The 24,243-nt window shown below is 41.0% G+C and overlaps 1 protein-coding gene across 2 annotated transcripts in view; it reads right to left on the reverse strand.

The window, feature by feature from the left end:
- ARHGAP25 (Rho GTPase activating protein 25) overlaps nucleotides 1-24,243 on the reverse strand; it is a 230,216-nt gene that overhangs the window by 5,597 nt on the left and 200,376 nt on the right. For both annotated transcript variants that reach the window (XM_089687212.1, XM_089687213.1), the window contains exons 5-10: nucleotides 14,981-15,188; nucleotides 14,384-14,516; nucleotides 7,683-7,756; nucleotides 5,540-5,661; nucleotides 4,907-5,106; nucleotides 966-1,516 (exon numbers count right to left, since the gene is read on the reverse strand). In XM_089687212.1, the coding sequence (XP_089543338.1) occupies nucleotides 966-1,516; nucleotides 4,907-5,106; nucleotides 5,540-5,661; nucleotides 7,683-7,756; nucleotides 14,384-14,516; nucleotides 14,981-15,188 (1,288 nt within the window). The remainder of the gene's footprint in view (nucleotides 1-965; nucleotides 1,517-4,906; nucleotides 5,107-5,539; nucleotides 5,662-7,682; nucleotides 7,757-14,383; nucleotides 14,517-14,980; nucleotides 15,189-24,243) is intronic.

Genomic DNA, 24,243 nt, shown 5'->3' on the forward strand with positions numbered 1-24,243 from the left:
GACATATAGATTCATATATTGTCATATTAGGACACTGAAATCCTCTTATTTTTTAAAATGCAGTGACATGCTTTGTGATGAGACCCCCTAACTTTGAGCACAAAGTAACTGAGTCACATATAACTATAGATGAAAGAGATTCTAATTGTTAGGCCTCATGTACATGAGGGCGATTTTGCAGCCACTTTTAGGGGCATCAGGCATTTTGTTTTTGCTTCCAAACACCCCTCCATGTTATCCTCAGTGTCCATGCACACGCAGATTTTAAGACGATTTTAATAGCAGGGGCATTTACCAGCAGAAAAAAAACCACAGGACCAGTGGGTCCAGGAGCGGAAGTGTTTTGGCTGAAAAAATGCTTGACGCATGAAAACGCATCTAAATACGCACTTGAGCATTATTTCATTTCAATGGCCAGAATAATGCCCAAATGCTTGATGTCTGTAAATGCACCTAAACACTTGTAAAAGCATAATTTTTTCTGCCAAAACGTTGCTGCCAAGAGGAGGAGCATTTTAAAACATCCTGTGTGCACGAGGCCTTAAAATGATACTAAAGGCTTACATTTAAAAAAATAAAAATAAAAAAAATAACAAACATGTTATACTTACCTGCTCTGTGTAATGGTTTTGCACAGAGCAGCCCCGATCTTTCTTTTCTCAAGTCCCCCGAGGGCGCCAATGACTCCCGCTGCTGTCTCAGCCAATGAGGAGAGGAAGTCCCAGGATAGCTAAGACTGCAGTGCACATCGCTGGATTGAGAGGGGGCTTAGGAGAGTATTGGGGGAGGGGGCAGGGGGGCTGTTGCACAGAGAAGGTTTTTGTACCTTCATGCATAGAATGCATAAAGGTAAAAAACCTTGAGCCTTTACAACCACTTTAATGTTGAAATGTTAACTTTGCAATTTACATTCAGAAAGAAAAGCATATTTACTCTGACCAATGAATGAAAACCATGAGCATTACCTTTTCACCCTTCCTTCAAGTTGTTTGTTGTGAATTTTCATTTCTTCTAGTGTACTGGTCAACAATCCACAAGTGTTGGCTTCTTTATTCTCCATAACAAGAACATCTACACCATTTCTAAGGAGGCCGGGACTGTGTTTATCACTTTCTTTACTTTCCTTGGCTACAGGACTTTCAGTAGCAAGACAACATGGTTTGCTGCTTCCACTGCCACTTGGAGGTATAGGAACATTATCATAGGTAGATGTACGTTGTTGGGAAAGTTCCTCTGAAAGGGTCCTCTTGTGGCCAGGATATGAGGATAGATACGACTTTCCATTTGGAGATGACCAAAAATCACTGCTGAATATGTCTGTTTTGTTAAACGTGCTGGTACTGCTGTCATCTTGTTTTTTGGGCAAATTAAAGTTTGTAATAGGCAGAGTTTGGGTTCGTTTTCTAGGAGTTGTGACCCATGATTCTGAGTTGTCTGTTAGTAAGGAGTAATAGTCTTCATTAAGTGACATACTTTCTTCAGAAGTAGAGGAACCACGGGAATCACTTGGGTATTTCTAAAAAGAACAAACAGTGTAAGATTCTTGTATAAGACAATCTTGTATAATTCTTATATAAATTTAAGGATAATTCTGCTGAAATCAAAAAATGATGAATAGTGTCTTCTGACTGTAGAGCTCTTTTCTGATCTCCTAACCATTACCAATTCTAATAGTTCCTAATTCAGAGCACAGTTTGTAAATTCCACTTCTCTATTTACAATATAGGTTTGCATATTAGCTACAGCTTATCCCACTAGCGTTGACACCTCCCAGTACTTTAAGAGTTTCTAGAAGCCGAGAGGCGGGCATTTGGGTCATGTGATTGACTGTCACGGTGTGTGTAAAGTTTAATGGCGCCACTCCAAAGCCAGATAAGCAGAAAGGATCACCCCATGGGAATGAAGGGAGCAGTCTCTGTGACCAAGCCCTTGTGGGCTAAGGCAAAACACGCCAGAGGGCATGCCTAGTGCTTTGCTAAGGCCACTCTACACATACAACATGCTGGACTCCTGGGCCTGGTCTTGAGCAGTGTCCACTTCCCCTTGTCTCATCCCTGATTGTCACAGCGGTCACATGATCAGAAAGCCAGCTACCATTCTGGGAGTTTTCTGGGAGTGCTAGTAAGTTATTTATACAGGGCCCCATATATGCATATGGCTGGTGGAAAGTGATTAAAGGGTAAGTTCACCATTCACAGTCTGCTCTCTCGCAGCTAAGCAATCTGCCAGAGTGATATGGAGCAGACTATGTGCATAAGTGAATAAGAAACAAAGCCAAAAGTTCTTATTTGGGAGTTTCCAGCCTTGAACATCCAAACTGTGTATTCCCTGTCATCTGCCGGAGGGATAGGAGAGAACAATAATATGAGCATCTAAAAAAGTAAGCCTTTGTTTGCAGAACACAGCATTTTCATGTATTACGGGCACTGTAATGCATAGGGACATTTTTGGGAAAAGTAAATAAAGGTGATCTAATTGTTTAACTACTAACTTTCTACTAATATTAATGAACAAGACCCATATTTATCATCTAAGTTGGTTAAAATGTTAGCCAGGCGGTAACCCTGACAGTGACCCATAGCATCTAAAGACTTCCTCTTTCTTTGATCTGACTTTAGTAATGCTTTGTAAGAGATATATTTCCTAAAATCCTCCTCCAGTCTTTTTATTATAAATTAAAAAATCATATACAATATTGGATTTAATAGGATTGGATCATACATGTATATTTTTTAATATATTGTTTATAATAAATATGACCACTCCTAAAGAGGAACTTAGAAATGTTTAGTAATGACACTCTATAAACAGATATTTATAGATAATTGTAAGCTTTTTATTCTTTGTATACCATATTTTGTTTTATTCCCCATTCTTCTCATGGTGGCCATTTTTACTAAGGGCAGATGCACCCATTTGCCATTACTTCTTTGAACTCTGGGTCTGCCTCCTAGAACATGTGACAGTACACATCATCTGAGGGGGGAGGCAATTGTGATGTAGCCTTCTCAGGTTGCATCTGCAAGGTTCCAGTTACATCACCTGTGCCTCACTCAACAGGGAAGTAGAAAAACAGAAGTTGTAATTAAAAGCAATTCGTGTTTGTTAACTAATGAATGTAAGATGATTTCATATCAGCGTGCAGAGCTGAAGGCAGATGTAGTTGTTAGTGGAAGAGAGGAATGGACCTCTTTAATGCCTTGGTACCCTGAATGTCCCATTTACTATATCTATGCTGTATATCTTGTAATGTTTTTTGGAATAATGGTACCTACATATCAACCATTTGCCGTCCATGCTACAGCACAGTCATCTAGTTTTGGGAGGGCGTCTATAGACATCCCAGAACCCCGCCCCTTCCCCACATGTCCATGGTGCAAGGTCTGCGATTGCTGTGTCCTTTGATCACAGATCAAGGTAAAGGGCCAATCACAGAGGCCTTTTACCATGTGATCAGTTGTGTCCAATCACACATGTTATAGACATTTCTTCTCCTCACCGTTGTCACTGTGTGAGGAAAGGAAAGCTGATGACCAGTGATTCTGTGACAAGACACATTTACATTGATATCAGTGCTACCCCATTAGTGCCAATCAATGCCCATCAGTGCAACTTATTAGTGTCCATCAGTGCAGCTATTCAGTGCCCTTGAGTGCAGCATATCAGTGCCCATCAGTGTCGCCTATCAGTGCCCAACAATGCAGACTCATCAGTGCCCATCAGTGCAGCCTCATCAGAGCCCATCAGTGCCACCTCATCAACACAGCCTCATCAGTGCCCATCAGTGTACATCAGTGCAGCCTCATCAGTGCCCATCAGTACAGCCTCATCAGTGCAACCTATCAGTACCCATCAGTGCAATCTCATCAGCACATATCTGTGAAGAAGCAAAATTACTTATTTGCAAAAATTTTTATTAGAAGCTTTTTTTTTTTTAATTCCTGTCATTTTTCATCTGTTAAGCAAAAAATGAAAAAACCCAGTGGAGATTAAAGTGTTACTAAACCCACAACAGTAAAATTAATTTGTACATGCCACCCCTGCCTTGCATAGGCCTTAGGGACATGGATTTTTTGCATTTACTACTTATCGCTGTCACTACTACTATTACTACTTAATTGTAACCCTTGCTAATTATTCTGTAATATCTGAACATTATTTAGGCCCTGCATGGGCGAATTACATACTTGCTTTTGATTTCTTTTGCTAATTTATAAAAGCAATATATTTATTGAAATTAAAAAAAATATATAAAAATTGAATATGGGTACAGTGTTGCATGACCGTGCAATTGTCATTCAAAGTGAGACAGCACTGAAAGCTGAAAATTGGCCTGGGCAGGAAAGGGGTGAATGTGGCCAGTACTGAAGTGGTTAATACTAATATAGGTAATATACTAATATAGGTAGCCTATTCACATTATTTACATTTCACTAATACTTTAGATTACTGCACTTTGCAAACTGCAAATAATATTTGCACTGTCTCACATAAAATGTACCTGTGATGATATGGCATTAAATAAATTGCCAGCAGGAATTAATTGCACACACCTGTAAGTGTCTGCATATACTTTTTCTTGTTTTCCCAAGTATCCCCAGAGCCCTAAAACTGTATGCAAATACAGACTTTGGGACTCATGTTGCATTTTCAAGTCTGACTATTAGACAGTGAATCCGTTGATTACAACGATGGGCCACCTGTAATGTCCAGAAGCCAAGAAGGAGGGTGGTGTATGAGTTGAACTTTAGCTTCTGACTTTTCTATTTGAATAATACAATGCAACAGGTTTCAGGACTCTGAAAGTCATAAAACGTTTTGCACAGGAACCTCTATTTTATTTGACATCATATGAGTACAGATTTATTTTATATTATCCTGACTTTACTGCACCAAACACATTTACCCCATGAGATTTAGGTGGATCTCCTGAAGGTGAAAAACTTTCTTCTGCTGCATCCCAGCCTACTGAACTTCGAGGCAGCTGTCCCATTTTGAAATCTTTACTCTGGGATACAGGTTCCAGAGGTTGATCATCGGTTTTAGGAAAAAACTTTTCATGGAGGCTGATCATGACTGTCATCAGCTTCTGGATCTGAGGAGCTCCTGCAGGGAGGAATAACACATCACCAGGAAACTTACTGGGCATCATGGAAAGAAAAGTTTAAATATAAAGCACAGTTCATTGCTTGACAGTCAATAGGTGGAGACCAACCAAGTATGGCCACATGTATTTCACAACACTAAAGAAAACTATTGATAAAAAACATATGTGGCTTACTGGGAAAAAAAGTAGACAGATTCATAACTCAAAAGGGAAAATTATAGTATTGTAGAATATTTATAGTCAGTTTACACCAATTTGCTTTGCTATGAGTTCACATTACAAAACAAAGATTTTCTCTTTCAACTGCAGTTAATGAAGTCCTGTGCGTCTATGCCATAATACACTAAACTACTACACAAGGGTCTATTTTGCAGTATACAGTTTCAAATAGACTACTTCAGAAAATAATATTGGGAAATTAGGGAAGATTACCTCTCATTAGGGCCACTGGATCCTCTGTCTTTGGCTTCAGAAGGTTGACGCCAATCACCATAGCTAAATTCTCTACACTCATCTTGTTTACACTGGAATTTTTTTGTACTTCGTAAAGAAATCTGCAATAGCAAAATGAACGAATAGAGAAATATACTGTAAATACAAACATGTGGCAGTATTTGAAATGGTATAAAAAGTGGGAAAACTAAACAAGAAAAGGTTTACAGCATATAGTGGAAAAGATTTTAGGCTATGAAAGAACATAATATTATATATGTTGTAAAAGAAAAGCAAAGAAAGCACAGATTATCATCTTACAAGCCTATTTGTTTCTTGTTTTTTTATTAGAGGTAGTAATAGAGACAGGCTGAAGATAAATACAACCAATTGTACCTTCACTGTCATAAGATATCATGTTTTAAAGTGATAGTAAACTTTTTTTTTTAAATAATAAACATGTTATACTTACCTGCTCTTTGCACAGAGCAGCCCCGATCTTCCTCTTCTGGCATCCCCTGCTGGCACTCCTGGCTCTTCAGCAATTGCCCCCATAGGAAGCTGCTTCCTATGTGGGCACCCGTGCAGGCTCGATCCTGAGCCACGGTGACTGCATCTATAGACACAGACAGCACAGCTCAGCCACATCCCCCCAGCTCCCTCATCACAGGATTTGACTGACAGCAGCAGGAGCAAGTGGCTCCCATTGCTTTCAATCTGCCCTGTGAGGAGAGCTGAGCCGCAGCCAAGGAGCTGGATCGAGATCAGGCTCAGGTAAGTATAAGGGGGATCTGGGTGGATCCTGTCGCACAGAAGGTTTTTCCCCTAATGCAGAGAATGCATTAGGGAAAATACCTTAAGCCTTTAGAATCACTTTAAGTGACAGAGTTATTGTGTCTTGGGTTTACTTCAATGATTACTAGAATGCAGGAGGCCAGCATCCTAGCAACCTTTGCTGTGAACCAGGGGCGGACTGACCATTTGGAAACTCGGGCACTGCCCGAGGGCCCGGGGTCAGTAGGGGGCCCCATGAGATGCCCCTGGTACCTTTTTCATAGGCTTTTTTGAGTTTGGGGAAGGACACAGGGGCCCCATGGTCCCATATTGCCGGGGGCCCCATGAGTTGTCAGTCTGCCCCTGCTGTGGACTCAACACCTTGTTGCTGAGCCTGATGTGGATGCTGAAAGACTAATTCCCCATCAGGTTTGTCTTTCTTGTGATTGACAGTAGACAGCTGTGAGTGGATTCCATAGCTGCTATTAGGCTGTCCACTCAATAACTCAATTCCACAGACACTCCACCTGTTAGATAGGCGTAACCTGATTAGAAACTCTAACAGACTAGTTCTCCATCAGGTCTGCCTTGCCTAAGATTGATAGTGGACACCATTATGCAGATTTCATAGCATCTATTGGTCAAAATAGCGGCTATGGAATTTTCCCATTGCCGTATACTGTCATTGACAAGCAAGATGGACCTGATGGGGTACTGGTCTCTCAGAGATCACCATGAGGCTCTACCCATCCCACAACAAAACCCTTCTGCCATTTACCTCTCTGTAGGACAGGCACAGTAGCCGGGCAGGGAACTCAGCGTTGCTGAGCTATACTGAGGAGAAAGTGTCCATTATGAACACTGCAACCCAAGGGCGGACTGGCAACTCATGGGGCCCCTGGGCAATAGGGGATCATGGGGCCCCTGTGTCCTCACTCACACTCAAACCGCACCCAAAAAAATCAAATGAAAAGTATCAGGGGCATCTCTTGGGGCCCCCTACTGACCCCGGGCCCTCGGGCAGTGCCCAAGTGCCAGAATGGTCAGTCCGCCCCTGCTCCATCCTCAGTGCTGGCCTCCATGAGACAGATTCATGAACCTGTTTCTGAAAGGTTCATAAATTTCATGCAAGCATTGACAGTTGTGGTGTGGAGGCCCAACAGTGTTCTAAAGAGTGTCATAGACACTCTTTATGAATTCCAGGGGTTATTTCTGGTTCATCAACAGTTATCTTTCTGTACTTGCAGTGTGTTTAAAAAGATAAAACATGGTAAAATGTGTATGTTTTGAACTGCTGTTCTATAGCAATGGATTGTTGCAGAATACTGTAATTTGACTTAAAAATAATGATACCAAGTTAAGACATTACCTGCATATAAAGCAAAGAAGATTGTAATTATCTTTGGGAAGAAGCATTATTTGTTTTCTAAGTTCCTCATGACCCTGTAAGCAGTAAATTTAAAAAAGATATAGTATTATTAGAAATAGTAAATAGTTCATCACGTTTAACCTATTTAAACACTGTGGAGGCACTCCACAGATTTTTTTTCAAGTTCAGCTTTACAGCTTCTATGTCTCCTGCCTGCTCATTGGACAATTATCTGCTGTGTTTTTAATTCTAATTTACTACCCAATTTGCAGATTGAAAGCAGAGAGGTGACACAAAAAGCTTTTACAAATGAACTAGGAAATAGGGATGCCCCATCTTTGGAAATACAGTATGTGAATCATAAATCATTTGGCAGCATAGGGCTTTGTTTGCATCAGAAGCTCTTTCATCTTCGGTTAAATGTAAACCCTAATAATGAGCTCCTCTTATTTACTCCACTTTGGTCTGTTAAATTACTTTTGAAAGCATTTTGTTATATTTGTTAATTAAGTGCAAAAAAAAATACCTGTTGATTATGTGAGAAATTAAGAGCTCTCTGTCCATACAATCTGTGTCATCTCAACCAGTCTATTTAGCCCTCCTAGTCTTGAACTACAGATTGATTTGTGACTATGTTGTAGAGATCAGAGAGAAGGAGGGTTTAAAGAGTTTAGCAAAAGAAGTCAGTCCTCAACAAGATTCAGTCCTCAACAATGTTGTATTTTGTCAGCCTACACCAGGACTTAAACCTCATGCACGTGGGATGTTTTTACTACTGCTTTTAGGGGCATCAGGCTCTTTTTTTTTTGCTGCTTTCACATACCCCTCCTCTTCCCCACTGCCCTACAGCAGATATACTGCTACAGGGCAGCAGGGGTGCATTTCGGGGTAGGGGGCGCGCGTAAGCTGCACACGCGCCCTACCCGCGCCTTCATTTGCGGCCACGGCTGTCAATCACCGGGTCCCAGCCGGCGATTACCGCCGGAGTCCGGTGATTACCGAGCATCTTTGGCAGGGAGGAGGACTGCTTTGTTTACTAACAGTCCTCCTCCCTGTAGGCTCGGAACACTGCTCTGGATGCTTGTGCACAGCACAGCCATCCAAATCAGTGTGCTTACAGTGAAGCACACGGACACAGCCCTAGCAAAACACTCCCAGCACACAGTTAACCCTTTGATCACCCCTCATGTTAACCCCTTCCTGCCCAGAGCTATTAATACATTGTCAATGCTTTTATTTAGCACTGATCACTGTATTGGTGTCACTGGGGATGTCAGTGACAACAAGTCAGTTCCCCCCAGTGTCAGAATGCCCGCCGCAGTCCAGCTATAAGTTGCTGAGCACTGCCATTACTAGTAAAAATATTTTTTTTTGTACAATCCAATACAGGCTTATTTGAAATACCTCTTTTCCTGTTGTGATCTCTATTTGTCCACTGGTCATCTCTTTCCACAACTTCATCAATTCCCTGCATGCTTTGCAGCTTCTCCTCTGCTGTTTACATTCAATTAATAAGGACTACATATCCCACGTTACTTTGCTGCCTGCAAGCAGTGATTCCTCCTGAAACTCCTCATCTGTGGTTCAATTGCAAAGGACTACATATCCCATGACCCATGATACTGCCTGCAAGCAGTGATTCCTTTACTGACTCCACCTCTGAAACTCCTCCTCTCAGTATCGTTGTAGTTCAGAAGGCAGGCTCTGTGAAATGTGTGCCTACTCACAGGACATAGTGAATATGTGGTTGTGTTTGGGTCCATGCATCCACACCCACACAGATGTCGCATTGGGAGTAGTGGCTGTGTCCTTGCAGCCGCTGCACCCCAATTGACAGGAATGGGATTGCCTACTTAGGGATGCAGTGATTACCTGTGCATCCTCATGCAATGAAAAGAAAGGCTGTCAAGCAGTGCATAGATTTATACGCCCAAAGTGAACGAGGCCTTACCCATGATCTTATCAGGATCCATTGCTGTTTTATCTACTCTCATCATCTGAGACTTAGGGATAGCATGCCTCAATGACATGGGAAGGAAAATTTGATATATTTTTAATGAATTCCTGTCAGTTGATTTAACAAAAAGATCACTCTTCAAAGTACCACCAACTCTATATACTAGTCTGTCATCCTTATTTTCACTCCAATGCTCAGAAAGTTTGTTAACTAGACATTTATCATGTAATCCTTATTTAAAGGGCTGAATGTTGCCCCACCCATAACATAAAAATATCATCAATGTATCTTACTCCACTATGTAGCATGTTTATATAACATTCATATATTTCCATAAAAATTGCTTTGCAGGAGCCATCATTCTTATTATTTGTCTTAATAATATTGCTTAATTTAAGCAATTTAATGGTATATTTTTTTCTCCCCTATTTTTTCCCTTTTTTATCTATTTTTAGAAATAATGTCTTTCATGTCACGTGTTTGTATACATTAGATTGATGTAATTCATGTGAACAACATCCGATTGACATAGATACATAGATACATAACGGGATAGTGGGGTTTTTGTATAATAATTTTTTTTTTCGATGGGTGGAATTTGAAATCATCCACCATTTCCTATTGAGTCCCAAAACTTGGGGGTTATCTCTTCCCATGGTGTGCTTCCCAATTGGATGTTGCATTATACTTTACATAGCGAGTGGTTATTTACTGGTTGCTGTCACTATTTAAATTGTATGGAAGTTGGGATGATTATACTTCATGCTTTAAAAAGTCTCAAAAGTTGCATTTCTACTTGGAGAATTTTACATTTTGCCTTGTTACTGCCTACTTTACCCTGTAATAAAGAGCTATATGGATGATACATTGTTTATAATAAAAAAAAAGGCATCTGTTCCATATTTCAATTCACTTTTAATGATGTCCATCACTTCATTTGGCAGAAACTGTCCAAGTCTAGCCGAACTTACAGACTGCTTTCTTTACCTTTGAGGAAAATGTATTCCTTTATTCTAGTTGGATCTTAGTAGCAAATGTGTCTTTTATTCCAATTTTCAACTAAATTGTGGGATATGAATATTAAGGGCTGTGATTCCTTTAATAGATGGCCTTATATAGAGGTGAAAAATTGTTTAAAACATATTTTGGATGATCACAACCACAGGAACTTTATTGCATTGTCAGTATTTTTGCACCAGTAAATTTGCAACATATATGTTATTTTTCAATCTTATGGGAGAGAAAAGATTGAATTTCAGTGAGTTTCAGGTTTATGCCAGTGTTGTGTTTGTTTTATTAGTAATATGAATAAATTGTAAACATATACAAAAACTTTCAATAGCACCAGCATACAGTATAACACAAATAGAAATCAGCAAAATTGCAATATTTTATTTATGAGTCATTAAATAATATTCTTACTAAAAGAATCAATGTGATGGATTTTGAGCTGTTCATAGACCAGCCAAATCAAAGAGGCCTTTGTTTGTTGCAATATATACAGTGAAGGAAATAAGTATTTGATCCCCTGCTGATTTTGAATGTTTGCCTCCTCACAATGAAATGATCAGTCTACAAATCGAATATTAGGTGTATTGTAACACTGAGAGACAGAATAGCAAAAAAAAAAAAAAAATTCAAAAGAAATGCATGTCTAACAAATGATGCACTGATTTGCATGTTCATGAGGGAAATAGGTATTTGATCCCCTTCACAAAACATGACTTAGTACTTGGTGGCAAATCCCTTGTTGGCAATCACAGAGATCAGACGTTTCCTGTAGTTGGCCACCAGGTTTGCACACATCTCAGGAGGGATTTTGGCCCACTCCTCTTGGCAGATGCTCTCCAAGTTATTAAGGTTTGGTGGCTGACGTTTGCCAACTCAAACTTTCTGCTCCCCCCACAGATTTTCAATCAGATTAAGGTCTAGAGACTGGCTAGACCACTCCAGGACCTTAATGTGCTTCCTCTTGAGCCACTTCTTTGTTGCCTTGAGTGTGTGTTTTGGGTCATTGTCATACTGGAACACCTATCCACGACCCATTTTCAATGCCCTGGCTGAGGGAAGAAGGTTCTCACCCAAGATTTAACGGTACATTGCCCCATCCATCGTCCCTTTGATGCAGTGCAGTTGTCCTGTCCCCTTAGCAGAAAAGACCCCCAAAGCAGAATGTTTCCACCACCATGTTTGACAGTTGGGATGGTGTTTTTGGGGTCATAGGCAGCATTCCTCTTCCAAACACAGCGAGTTGAGTTGATGCCAAAGAGCTTGATTTTGGTCTCATCTGACAACACTTTCAACCAGTCCTCCTCTGCATCATTCAGATGTTCAGTGGCAAACTTCAGACGGGCCTGGACATGTGCTTTCTTGAGCAGAGGGACCTCACGTGTAGTTCTGGGATGATTCCTCACTGTTCTCATGATCATTGACACTCCACAAGGTGAGATCTTGCATGGTGCACCAGACCTAGGAAGGCTGACAGTTGTTTTGTGTTTCTTCCATTTGCAAATGATTGCACCAACTGTTGTCACCTTCTCACCAAGCTGCTTGGCAATAGTTTGGTAGCCCATTCCAGGCTTGTGTAGGTTTACAGTCTTGTCCCTGACATCCTTGGACAGCTCTTTGGTCTTTGCCATGGTGGAGAGTTTGGAATCTGATTGTTTGATTGCTCCTGTGGACAGGTGTCTTTTATACAGGTAACAAAATGAGAATAGCAGCACTCCCTTTAAGAGACTGCTTCTAACCTCAGCTTGTTACCTGTATGAAAGTAACCTGGTAGCCAGAAATCCTGCTGAATGATAGGGGATCAAATACTTATTTCCCTCATGAACATGCAAATTAGTGATTCATTTGTTAGACATGCATTTATTTTCAATTTTTGTATTGCTATGCTGTCTACAGTGTGTTACAATACACCTACCATTCTGATCATTTCTTTGTGAGTGGACAAACATTCAAAATCTGCAGGTGACCAAATACTTATTTCCTTCACTGTAATATATATATAATTTTGTTTATCTTACTTTGATCCTACATCTCTTATGGATATATATGTTTTTATATCCCGTGAAGGTGTTTTTGGTCATGAGTGGGCGCTGTGTGGGTGTGCGCTTCTGTTTGCATTGACAACATGCTCTCTCCCGATGAAGTAGAGTTTATCTTAGAAATGCATTGGCAAAAAACCTACACCGCTGAGTGAATGAATAGACTATGGATCATGTAGGCCATGTGTTGGGGATAATGGATCGTGTAGGCCAGCATTCACTCAGAAACTAGCATGCAATGCATAACATTTGTTTAGTAATAATTTTTTATTGACTGTTAAAATAAAATGTTCAACTGTTTGATGATACCACCCCTACCTCAATCAGTTGTGTGTGAATCTTCTGAAATGTTTTATTTGTAACATTATCGAGATTTGAGCATTCCAGGGGTAATTTATGTCTAATTACTAGACATGAATGCCGGAAATTTTTGTTTTGTTTTGGATGCATTTGTTCATTGAAGAATTTAGTTTTGTCACATTTGTTATGTTGAACCGATTTGATTTCAGAATTCATTTCATATCTTCAGCATTAGTTTAGTATATTCGTTGGTCCAGTTGGATTTGAAAAATGTAGCAGTTTTTTCGAAAGATTGTTATATATTAGTTTTCGGTTTCGATATTTTTTGAGGCAACTTAAAGAATAATGCAAAATTCGGTGGCCTTGAATTTTTCAGTTCTAAGTGTTGCATTAGACTGTGGAAATTAACTGACTGTAACTATTTCAATTTAATCACAAATTTAATTTAATCCGAATTATCAAAACAAATTTGAAACCGGCATTAATTTCCCAATGGGCCTAACCTACTGTTGCATCATGTGACGTCATCCGCTTGAAACAAATGCATTCTTTAATTTTGTTATAACTTTTTTCGGATTCATTGACATTCGTTGCTATGTCGATTAGGAAATTCATACACATCCAAATCTCTGAAAATCGATTTGCTATGAAACGCACATGTTCACCAATTACCAGATCTGGGATTCTTGGGACTAGTCAGTTTTTTGCCACAACTTCTTTACCCTAAGAATCATTCCTCTTCTTCATGCTACCTCCTAGCTTGTTGTTATGCACAATGCCCATGCATTAAAGTGGTTGTGAAGGCTGGAGGTTTTTATCCTTCATGCATTCTATGTATGAAGGTAAAAAACCTTCTGTGTGCAGCAGTGCCCCCAGCCCCCTCAATACTTACCTGAGCCTCATTGCGATCCAGTGATATGAATGACAGCCTCAGCTGTCCCGGGTCTCTGCCTCCTCATTGGCTGAGACAGCAAGTGGGAGCCATTGGCTTCTGCTGCTGTCAATTACAGCTAGTCAGCCAATGAGGAGGTTAGGCCAAGCTGCAGCTCCATGTGTGAATGTACACATGGAGCAGCGGGTGCCCCCATAGCAAGCTGCTTGCTGTGGGGGCACCCAACAGACAGGAGAAGCCAGGTGAGCCGGGGGGGGGGGGGGACCCAAGAACAGGAAGATCCAGGCTGCTCTGTGCAAAACCTCTGCACACAGTAGGTACGTATAGACATGTTTGCTATTTTAAAAAAAAAAATTAACCTTTAGAATCACTTCTAGTTGTCTTCTGCACAGGATCAGTCAGAGAAAGATGCCATATAAAACATTTGAATCTTGCCTGATGGTTGGTAAGGTCTCTCCTCCCTCCCCAGCCATATGTCTATTATTATTCTAGTAGTGTAACTTACCTTTTCCTCATCAATGGCCATAGTACTTTCACAAGCAAGACAGTCCTCGTACTGCGACCAAGGGAAAACTGGCTCTGGCAATTCTCTCAGGTAGAGTTTAAACAAAGAGGCCACTGTGTGGACATCTGTATCACTGCAATTTGGAGATAAAAGGGATACGAGGGTGTAAATGGCCAAAACAGTAACTATATAATTGCTCTTCTATGGGTTTTCTCAATAACATTGAGTTACAAAAAAAATTGGGTTTCCTGGTACACAGTTAATTATACATAAAAATACAGATAAATAAACTGTTGTACACATGAAGCTGTAAAGGTAAACCAGGAAATAGTAAAGTTATATTCCTTGCTAGGTGGTATAGCAGGATGTGTGAATCACACAGTAGTTAGCCAAACAGAATTACAGTTTCTTCTGCAGACAAAATTGTGCACCTACAATATGGAACACTGAATTCACTGACGTCACTGCTTCAGTCCCTTATTTAATAAGCCCAAGCATTCCCATTCAACAAACAGGGATGAATGTTCAGTTAAGTATTGACCATTTTTTTTATTTTGTAAATAAAGAAAGTACTTAATGGAGGTCATAGTTGGATACCTGCTAAATGATGGTCGCTCTCCGGCATCAAAAGCTTCTTTCAGCTGTTTGACCAGGTTATCTTGTCCAGGGAGACGGAATATCCCCTCTTCATTCAGGCCCTTCTCCCGGATAAAGTCTGCACACTTTTCCATTAATATTGGAACCAGGTGCCTTCCATACTTCTTCTCATATAATATAGTATCTGCAAGATGCTGGCCAAACACAGCTACAATATAAAGCAAAGGAAGGAATATCATGAACTAAAGTGTATCTATACCCATAGTAAAATATTTAGTTTTTGATAACACAGGGAAGGACAAAAGCCTCTGTCAGGTTTTATTGCTGTCCAGGACTAAGTTTGAGAGATTTGTTCTTACTATTCCAGGGACAACATTTTTCCCCAGACAGGAAGTGAAGAAAACGTTCAACAGCAGCACTGTCAAAATATTTTTTTTTTCATTAAAATGATATTAAAGGCTGATTTTTTGTTTCTTAAAATAAAAGAGGTTATACTTACCTGCTCTGTGCAATGATAGTGCACAGAGCAGTCCCTTACCTCCTCTTTGGCAGTCCCCCACCAGCACTATACACTTCTCTTCCTTCAAGTGTCCCCTCAGCAAGCTGGGTGCTAAGGTGGCACCCGTGCCCAAGTGCTCCTGAGCCTGGCTGTGTGTGTCCATAGACACGCACACAGCGCAAGCAAGCCATGTCCCCTCCCTCCTCACAGAGATGTGACTAGCAATAGTAAGACCCTATGGCTCTCACTACCCTCAGTGTCTTTTGTGAGACCAGGAAGTGAGCAGAGCAGTGCTGCATTCGGGGCTGCACTTGAGGAGGTTAGAGGAGTCAGAAAAGTGTTTAGGGAGGGGGGTAGAGTAGAACAGGTAGTGGGGTGAATGCCTTAGGTCTCATGCACACTGAACATTTTTACAGCGGCTGTTTTTGGCTTTTGCCATTTTTTTCTACAGCCAGTAAACTCCCCAGTATGTTATCCTATGTGTCCATGCACACATAGACTGTAATCAGCTGGAAACAAAAACCCAAACTAGTGGGTTTCTAGAGGAGTTTTTTAGCTGTAAAAACGTTCTAAGGCTGAAAAATGTGGTAAAATGCGGCAAACTGGCGCAAAAAGAAAAAAATGTTTTTTGTTAAAAAAAACCACAAAAAAATGCAGCTAAACGCTAATGCAAAAACACTAAAAACCGCAGAAAAACACGTTTTTAACATGACTTTACACAGTTAACGTTAACAGCGTTATTAAAACGCCCCGTGTGCATGGAGCCTTAAGGTAAAAAATGTTTAGAACCACTTTCAAGGTATAATAAACCTTAACATAAGCCCACTGAAGTGGCTAGCCTAATGAATCAAATCCTCCTACATATGCTGTACCTGTTTATCTGCACCTTCTGCAACTTACAATTTGACTCCTAGACAGACTACAGATAAGAGGATGAAATGTCATGACCAAAATGTGTTTATTTTACACCTTTGCTCTATTGGACTCAACTTCTTTTAAATAATTTTCTTACCCCATTGACCTGTACCTCTGTCTCTACATATAAATGTCTCTGTCCCAAATTGTGTTCTTTGTTGTGCACTATACATAAGAAGTAAACATATTACACAAAAAAGGGATGAAGGCTGTGCAAGTGCTTGAGACATTCATAGTTATGTTTTTTATAGTCTCCTTTATGTTTCTAAAAGCTTGCAGCTCAAAATGTATTCATTTAACCACAATAAAGGTATCATCTTCATTTCTACTTTCCTACTGATGTACCGCCATTCGGATTTATATTTTCAGTTCTCATTTGAATTTGACTAGTGGCCGTAAAAGGAAAGATAACATGTATCTTGGGTGTGTTTGGCAACACTTCTGCATTAGAAACAAGTAAGGAGTCCTCAGATCTTAACCACTTCATGTTCTGACACTTTCTCCCCCTTCTTGTCCAGGCCAATTTTCAGCTTTCAGTGCGATCACACTTTGAATGACAATTGCGTGGTCATGCAACACTGTACCCATATGAATGTTTTAGCATTTTTTTTGAGAGAGATACATTTTTATTTTGGTGGTATTTATTCACCACTGGGATTTTTATTTTTTTGCTACATAAATAAAAAAAAAGTCCAAACATTTTGAAAAAAAGTGTTTTTCTTATAAAATTTTGCAAATAAATAATCTTTCTTCATAAATATTGGCCAATATGTATTCCGCTATCTTTTCAGTAAAAAAAAAAATAACCCAAATTAGTTTATAACCAAAAATTATAAAAAAAAACAATTTCACATTTACATTTTATTTTTTTATATTATTATTTATGTCTTTTTTAACATTCTGTCACCATAGTACTACTTGTGGGGGGTGATGAAGTCTTGTTTGTTTGTTTTTTACACTGATTGCTTTTACACCCACAAAGGCTGTAAAAGCAATCATTTCTCCTTCTCTCTGACTGCATTCTTGCAGCCATTGAGAAATACTGTGAGAGCTGTGATTGGTCACAGCTTGTCACATGGTACAAGGCTGTTGTGAATGGTCTTGTACCATGTGACCTCTGTGATCATTCACAGGTTTCACTAGCAGTAAGCAATGATGTCACAAGTGACATTTTGCTTACTACTATTTATGTGATCACTGATTGGCCAATCAGTGGTCACATGATCGGGACCTCACACAGAAGTCCCGTACAGGACCGTGGTGCCGCGTGCTCCCATCGAGCACACACAGGCAGGTAAGCTGGAGGACGTTTATAAATGGCCACCTGCTCCTGCACTGCTCCCAACTGGCCGTTTATGTACATTGGCCGGACGGGAAGTGGTTAAAGTGGACCTTTACCTATAACAGCTTGATAAAAAATAATGTTCCCTAGCAAGAAACATACATTCCACATTAACAATTATGCTACCACAATGAATGTGTGCTGTAAATTGCCTCCAGCATTGCTCCTGTTTCTTCTTGCTGGAGGGTGCCATTTTGAGTCCTGAGCAGCATTAAATCTTTAAGCTGTCAGCAGATCAGCCTCTATAAATTTGGAGCAGTGCCTAAAAAGAAAGATCAACTGAGAATGTGCAGCGAGTCAGTGTAATACCATATTTTAAACAGTATAAGCTCTTATTTTTAATGTTTTATATACAGTAGCTACAGTCAGGTCCATAAATATTGGGACATCGACACAATTCTAACATTTTTAGCTCTATATACCACCACAATGGATTTGAAATGAAACGAACAAGCTTTAACTGCAGACTGTCAGCTTTAATTTGAGGATATTTACATCCAAATCAGGTGAACGGTGTAGGAATTACAGCAGTTTGCATATGTGCCTCCTACTTGTTAAGGGACCAAAAGTAATGGGACAATTGGCTTCTCAGCTGTTCCATGGCCAGGTGTGTGTTATTCCCTCATTATCCCAATTACAATGAGCATATAAAAGGTCCAGAGTTCATTTCAAGTGTGCTATTTGCATTTGGAATCTGTTGCTGTCAACTCTCAAGATGAGATCCAAAGTGCCGTCACTATCAGTGAAGCAAGCCATCATTAGGCTGAAAAAACAAAACAAACCCATCAGAGAGATAGCAAAAACATTAGGCGTGACCAAAACAACTGTTGGAACATTCTTAAAAAGAAGGAACGCACCGGGGAGCTCAGCAACACCAAAAGACCCAGAAGACCACGGAAAACAACTGTGGTGGATGACTGAAGAATTCTTTCCCTGGTGAAGAAAACACCCTTCACAACAGTTGGCCAGATCAAGAACACTCTCCAGGAGGTAGGTGTATGTGTGTCAAAGTCACCAATCAAGAGAAGACTTCACCAGAGTGAATACAGAGGGTTCACCACAAGATGTAAACCATTGGTGAGCCTCAAAAACAGGAAGCCCAGATTAGAGTTTGCCAAACGACATCTAAAAAAGCCTTCACAGTTCTGGAACAACATCCTATGGACAGATGAGACCGAGATCAACTTGTACCAGAGTGATGGGAAGAGAAGAGTATGGAGAAGGAAAGGAACTGCTCATGATCCTAAGCATACCACTTCATCAGTGAAGCATGGTGGTTGTAGTGACATGGCGTGGGCATGTATGGCTGCCAATGGAACTGAGAATTGTATTTATTGATGATGTGACTGCTGACAAAAGCAGCAGGATGAATTCTAAAGTGTTTCGGGCAATATTATCTGCTCATATTCAGCCAAATGCTTCAGAACTCATTGGACGCCGCTTCACAGTGCAGATGGACAATGACCCAAAGCATACTGCAAAAGCAAGCAAAGAGTTTTTTAAGGGAAAGAAGTGGAATGTTATGCAATGGCCAAGTCAATCACCTGACCTGAATCCGATTGAGCATGTATTTCACTTGCTGAAGACAAAACTGAAGGGAAAATGCCCCAAGAACAAGCAGGAACTGAAGACAGTTGCAGTAGAGGCCTGGCAGAGCATCACCAGGGATGAAACCCAGCGTCTGGTGATGTCTATGCGTTCCAGACTTCAGGCTGTAATTGATTGCAAAGGATTTGCAACCAAGTATTAAAAAGTGAAAGTTTGATTTATGATTATTATTCTGTCCCATTACTTTTGGTCCATTAACAAGTGGGAGGCACATATGTAAACTGTTGTAATTCCTACACCATTCACCTGATTTGGATGTAAATACCCCCAAATTAAAGCTGACAGTCTGCAGTTAAAGCACATCTTGTTCATTTCAGTTCAAATCCATTGTGGTGGTGTATAGAGCCAAAAATGTTAGAATTGTGTCGATGTCCCAATATTTATGGACCTGACTGTATACCTGCAAAATGGGCCAGCCTGAAGTGATATAGCAGAATTAAATTCCACTTTAACATCTAAAAAAAGACAGTGATGTGGGCTGCTATGCTGGAATTCAAAACTGGAGCCCTGATCTGTATTCATTTGAATGATTAATGGTATGTTATTGGAGCGTACTCTTCACATTCTGATGTTAGAAAATGCTACAAAAGTAAAGCAATTATTACATTTTTGCCAACTGTTCAAAAACCTTTTCTTTTTTTTTTTTGCTTGAAAATGATTGGATGACTAAAGTCAGGTGAGCTTCACCTCATTTACCAAGCGAAGGGAAAATTCCCTTGCAAAGTAGAAATGAACAACCTATATCTTTTTAGTATTTCAGCCCCTATGTTTCTCCAGCATGTCATAGTACCAAATAAAACGTTATTTTATATCACATAGGACCAGGGGCGGACTGACAACTCATGGGGCCCCCAGGCAATAGGGGATCATGGGGCCCCTGTATCCTTACTCAAACTCAAAAAAGCCTATGAAAAAGGTACCAGGGGCATCTCACTGACCCCGGGCCCTCGGGCAGTGCCCGAGTTTCCAAATGGTCAGTCCACCCCTGCATAGGACTCATTCACATGGATGAATGTAAGCGTACGTGAGGGCCATATTTGCCTGCACAGAGATGCATGGTGTTCCATGCATCCTCATGCAGGCAGTCCTGTTGATGTCAGTGGCTGCATGGAGACACAGTTTGACAGCTGGGTAGGTGCATGGTCCAGAATGCACACTGTCTAGACACTGGAATGTCTTCTGCTGGAGTCTTAAGACATATGTTCCTGATACCAAGTACAGCAGAAATTCATACATTGGAAGTATGGAGGAAAAGGGCATAGTGAGATTGCTGTCATTCATCTCAGCAGGGTAACAGGAGCAAGCACTGCACCATTTACTTGTTGGAGACATAGAGGTGAGGAGATGGTGACAGTGCTGCCATTCATTGCAGCAGGAGGACAGGGGCAAGTTACAAGCTAGTGGGATTATTGAACCTCTGGACCATCTACATGCTTGGTGGAGGTGTGAGGTCAGGTGCAGAGTCCAAGGAGCCACCTGGATTCCCCGGTGAACCCAACAAGGGTGTATGGGCTTTGCTGTGAGATGGCTTTGAACTTGTAGCCCTCCAGTACACATGTGCAAATGGCAGCTGAACAGGGAAAGAAACAGAACAAAGTACTAAATCAATAAGCAAACTTGAAAATGGGGACAGGCCAAAAGTCAGGGCTGGCAGCAGACATGCACAGTCAGGAATAGGGCTGAGGTCAATAACCAAACAGACAGTAATGTACAAAGATCAATGGGATCACTGAGATGCCAGGATCACAGAAACACAGGGGTAGTGATCTTTCGCAGCACTGGGGGGATGAGAGAATAGCAGAGTCACTGGAGGGACCAAGGTGCATGGATAGCTGGAGGCACTGGGGTCCCAGGAATGCTCAGGAACATACAGTAAGAACTGAAACATGGGGTTACTGAGCAACACTGGGAAAGGGAACTGTGGCTAGGAATACAACCTATTGCTTAAGCACAGATGGCAGTCTTAGCACAGTTTAAACAATAAAGCAGTCAGGGAAGCTGGGCAAGAATTGGCCATGAAGCAAGCTATGTTAATTAGCAGGTGAGATTTAGTAACACCTAAAAATTCCAGTGGCCTGCAGCAAGGAGGCAAGACCAGACCATATGTTTGTAGAACTACAAATGACAAAACAGCCTTGTACAGTTTTCGAACTTCAAGCAACTAAATAGCCTTGCTGCTGACCTGTGGAACCACAAGTACCAGATCAGCTGCAAAAGACAGCAGCAATTGCTGCACTATTTATATGTTTTATGCACTTAACAGCACACAGAAGACAGAGGCTGGGGGCTACAGCGCTGTGCTGTAACTCCCCCATTGGAATGCCCATAAATTGGGTTTCAGCCTGGGGTGGAGCTACAGCACAGCACAAGCAGAAATAAAGATTTTCTTTAATTCACAATGTGGTCACAGATCAAGATGGGACAGAGAGCCTCATGCATTTGGTCCCCTGGGGGATTTAACAAAGATTTTTACGTTGTGATGATACTTCTTTTTAATTGTGTATCACTTACAATTCTTGCAAGATGGGGAACTTCCAGTTAGATGTTTGAATTATTCACCCAAGTAAAAACCTGTTGATCTTAGCTATTTGCACAAACTTTGAAATGTTAAATTTAAAAAGCAGAAGTACGCTTAGGGATACATGCTTCATTGGTTGAGACGCTGTGCTTGACAATGTGCTGTAAGATTATCTCACAAAGAAGTTACAGTTTAAAAATAACAGAAGCGTGCCCTTTGTGTTTGTGCTACTTTTCTAGTTGCAAACAGATTTGGCACAGTGCAACAGTGTGTCCGTAAAGCATATAATGCTTAATTTAAGAAGGCAAGGGCGAGGAAGGATTTACAGAATGTAGTTTAAATGCAACAGCTTGGCTCCAAGTAGCCAGCTTCCCAACAGTGTTTTTTATTACATGATGTATATCAAACAAAAATTACCTCTTTTTCACCTATTTTAGTTATTCTTAAACATGCTTCTTTGGAAATCTAGCTCTTATACAGTGGTTGCTGGGGGTTCCTTGAGTAGTGAGTATTAGCGAATTGATCTTCTGCTTGACAGTGTGTACTGCATAGTTGTGGTATTAATGCCACTCCATAGAGCGAGCACAGTGATCATCAATGTAGGGGAGCACTGTTCTTACCACCAAAATAACAAGTAATCTTCCTGTTGAACACAAATTTCACCTCTCCTACTCTCCACCAATGTAGGGGGCACTATGCTGACCACCATATAAGGGCATTATTTCCAATGACCACCAATTTATGGGTCACCTCTCCCACTCTCCACCAATGTACGGGACACTATGCTGACCACCATATAAGGGCATTCTTTCCACTGACCACCAATTTATGAGTTACCTCTCCCTCTCTCCACCAATGTCAGGGACACTATGCTGATCACCATATAAGGGCATTCTTTCTACTGACCACCAATTTATGGGTCACCTCTCCCATTCTTCACAAATGTAGGGGACACTATGCTGATCACCACATAAGGGCATTCTTTCCAATATTTCTTTATTAAAAGTCTCGCAATCAATAAACATAAAATATTATACAGAATTATTATATATATTTACAGCAAAAACGAAAATAAACATAGCAAAATCTGCTGTCAGACAAAAGCAAACGTCTCAGAAATGAACTTGACATAATTGGGGAAATAAATCGTACTACCACTCACATCACTACACCAGACATCAAACCTGTGAGGTCAAGAAACCACCCCACCCCCCTTATGCATGCAGCCCTTCTTCAAAAAAGATCTTAATCAACAAAAACTACGGGAGTGAAAAGAACAGTATAAGGAAAGAGCCCCTCACCCAGAGATGGACAGTTCACCAAAGGCAGGTCTGATATTCCTCCACGCCCTTATCCAGACCGCCCGAGGCTCTCTGACCCTCTCAAGACCCCGAATCTTCCCAACCTCACCCAGAATATCGTGCACCACCACCTCTACAGGGAGGACTTTCTTCCGCAGGGTAATCTGACACCGTGCGTTCCATGTGAAGTAACGGACAACTATACTAACTAGAAAAAGTGTATCCAAATCAAAGTCCCAGCGAGCTGGGAATGCCCCGTACACCCACTCTGCATAACTCATGCGATAGAGAAAGGGGATGCCCAGAACCCTCCCCACCCTTTTATACACCTCTATGTTAAAGGCACACAGGAGCAGAAAGTGGTCCATAGACTCCACTTTACCAACACACTCTGCTCTAGGACAATCCCGATCATCCACAGGGCGGTGCTTCAGGTTCCCTCTCACATAGAGCCTTCCATGAAAAGCGAGCCAGGCTTGATCCCTAAACTTCAAAGGGATTCTCTCCAAGTTAATTAAACGCAATCCCTCCCTCATTACGGAGCCTGGGCAATCCTTTAAGGCCAGTGACACACTGAAAGCAGAAGCCAAAATCCTCTCCCCCAGAAGCTTCCTGGGAAGGGACCTGATATCCTCCACTGTCACCTGCCACTGCCGAAGTATTTTCAGACACGGGGCAACATAAGCCGGGAGCTTGCCATGTCGGACTCTTAGACTTTTCACTGGGCCGCCATCTTCCCAGCAATGCAGAAAAGGCCTAAACCAAGACTGAAAAATACCCACCCATCCCGGCGGGGTCTCTGCTAACATATTACCAAGATTGTACTTTAAAAAGAGCAAAGAAAAGAAAACTATCGGGTTGACCATTCCTAGGCCACCCTCCCGCCTGGACAGGTAAGTTACATTGCGTTTGATCAAGTTCAGCCTATTTCCCCATAACAGTTGGAAAAAACAGCTGTAGACCCGTGCATAGAGAGATACTGGCAAGATACAGACGAAGCTGACATATAAAAAGATCGGGATCAGGTAAGTTTTGATCAAGTCAACCCTCTCTCTTAAGGAAAGCTTCCATCTCTTCCAG

Source organism: Staurois parvus, unplaced genomic scaffold (assembly GCF_062004578.1).
Source record: "Staurois parvus isolate SC_StPar_1 unplaced genomic scaffold, SC_StPar_1.0 ptg000420l, whole genome shotgun sequence".
NCBI classification, from domain to species: domain Eukaryota; kingdom Metazoa; phylum Chordata; class Amphibia; order Anura; family Ranidae; genus Staurois; species Staurois parvus.